Genomic DNA, 2,264 nt, shown 5'->3' on the forward strand with positions numbered 1-2,264 from the left:
AGTGGTAGCGCACAAAGTCCCCGGTCACAGCCCTGCGCTGGCAGGACTCTGGCACCTCCAGGTGCTCCAGGAAGACACCATCCTTGGGGTTGTGGAAGTCCACCAGCAGCACACTGAACACCAGCGATGCCTGCGGTGGGATCACAGTCCCTGGGGAGAGGACATGAGTCAGCCCAGACAAGGGCCCTGATGCACTGGGGAGGCTCTGGTCAGGGCTGGGAGTGATGCCCAACTCACCGTAACCCTTCTCCCCATAGGCGAGGAACGGGGGGATGATGATGCTCCTCTTCTCCCCGGCACACATGCCCAGCAGCCCCTGGTCCATGCCCTTGATCAGCCACCCGGTGCCCACGTAGGTGTCATAGGTGCTGTCTTTGCTGTAGCTGGTGGGGAGGAATGGGGGGGGGGGGCATCAGATCAGGGGCCATGGCAGCTCCATGGGCTGGGGTACTGGGCAGGGGTTTGGTTTGGGGGTCACAGAGCTGCACCAGCCATGCAGGGAGGAAGAGCATGGAAGGAGGCTGCTCGGGCTGAGGTGCAGTGTGAGCCCCCATGTCCTGCCCTGGGCCTGTGTCCCCTGGTTCCTGCCCCTCAGGTGCATCCCAGCATGGGTGCCTGGTACCTGGAGTCAAAGGGGGTGCCATCCAGCAGGGTGCCATTGTAGTGGTACCGCACAAAGTCCGAGTTCTCCACCGTGCGGTTGCAGTGCTTGGGTCTGGAGAGGGTGGTGATCTGCAGCTTGTCCTTCTTATTCCAGATGTCCAGCATGACGACGTCAAAGTACAAAGTGGCATCTGGGGGAATCAGCCCCGCTAAGGGGGCAGCAGCCAGGACAGAGCACCTTAGGTGGGACCTGCACCGAGCCCAGGTGAGCCAAGGTCTCTGTCCCCTAAAGCCCTCCCGAGCCCACAGCTGCCTGGGGCTGCTGGCCACACGTGCCAGCCCCTGGGAAAGCAGCAGAGCCGGGGGGTGGGGAGCAGGACCTCTGCTCTCCAGGGAAGCCCTGCTTAGGCACCACTTGCCCTGGCAGCAGAGCAACAGGTTCCAGCTGGGCACCGGGCCTGTCGCCAGCCCCAGGGGGTCGCTCCCTCCTTCCCCCCCTCCGTGCCACAGCCCCTTACCCACACCGATGCTGCCGTAGCCCAGGTGGGGGGGCACGATGAGGTGCCGCCGCTCGTTCACGCACATGCCCTGCAGCCCCCGGTCCATGCCCGTGATCAGCCGCCCGACGCCCACCACGCCGGCCACCGTGGCCCCTCGGTCATAGCTGGGGCAAAGGGACAGACCCATCAGCAAAGCAGGGACAAAGGGTGAAGCCCCCAAAGCTGCTGGCACTGGGGGTGCTCAGGGGCAGTGCCGAGGGCTCCAGAGCCAAACATGAACCCTGCAAACATGGGGAGGTGAGCACAGGGGCAGAGAGGAAACTCACTGCAGCCAGTGGGTCCTGGTGCTGCAGACAGAACCCAGAGCTCAGCCCCACAGCAGACAGACATTGATCCTGATGGGATCAATCCTGCACTGCCCAGAGTGGAGCTGCCTTCCACCTGACCTTGCACAGCCAGCACCCTTGGACACAGGGTATCACAGACCAGCACCCTCCCCAGGTCTCACCTGGGCAGCAGCTCCCGACATTTCTGCTGCTCCCAAATAATTTTGCATATGGCACATTTGGAGCTTTATGCAGTGAGCAGGAAAGAAGACGTCCCAGGCCTCAATTTTAAACTGCAAATTTGTTTTTATTTTTAAATCTTAAAATACTTCAAGAAGCAACCGGGGCCATTTCAGATAAATGGAAATCCTTCATCCCTTAACATGCAGATGATGCTTTTTCCTGCCAGCACAGTCAGGACAAGGCATTATTTCAGCAGTGAATGTCCCCAGCCTCCCACTGCCCCTGGAGCTTATAGGTTCTACTTTCCCCCCCCCCCCCCCATTCATGCTTGCAAGAGATAAGGCACATTTATCTGGAGCAGAAACCCTTTGCTTCTCAGAGCTCTGAAAAATGCCTGTCTGGTAAGTTTTTGTTCCTGTGCAGGGCTGGGGCTGAGCTCCAGAAGAGCTCAGTTTGTTTCCTTTTGTTGTGTCCCTGATTCTGCCCATGCTCACGGTGGTGCAGATCAGGGGCTCCTCCAATGTAAATTGATTTACAGGCAGCACGAGTGGAGCAAGATGGATCCACAGAGCGAGGAAAACTCAGACCAACGGGAGTGAAACCTGCTAGGTAATGAACGGGTTTTGCTGCTGCCACGTTTCAAAGTGCTGTG

The 2,264-nt window shown here is 59.1% G+C and overlaps 1 protein-coding gene across 1 annotated transcript in view; it reads right to left on the reverse strand.

Annotated features, from left to right (window-relative positions):
* Window positions 1–1,263, reverse strand: part of FKBP10 (FK506 binding protein 10, 65 kDa) — a 3,187-nt gene extending 1,924 nt beyond the window's left edge. The window contains exons 1-4 of the mRNA XM_009994150.1: window positions 1,122–1,263; window positions 623–812; window positions 238–383; window positions 1–150 (exon numbers count right to left, since the gene is read on the reverse strand). The exon at window positions 1–150 is cut by the window's left edge and continues 151 nt beyond it. Coding sequence (XP_009992452.1) covers window positions 1–150; window positions 238–383; window positions 623–812; window positions 1,122–1,209 — 574 coding nt within the window. The 5' untranslated portion in view covers window positions 1,210–1,263. The remainder of the gene's footprint in view (window positions 151–237; window positions 384–622; window positions 813–1,121) is intronic.
* Window positions 1,264–2,264: the final 1,001 nt, after the last annotated feature.

The sequence above is a fragment of the Chaetura pelagica genome, unplaced genomic scaffold (assembly GCF_000747805.2).
Source record: "Chaetura pelagica isolate M959 unplaced genomic scaffold, ChaPel_1.0 scaffold963, whole genome shotgun sequence".
In the NCBI taxonomy this organism is placed as follows: domain Eukaryota; kingdom Metazoa; phylum Chordata; class Aves; order Apodiformes; family Apodidae; genus Chaetura; species Chaetura pelagica.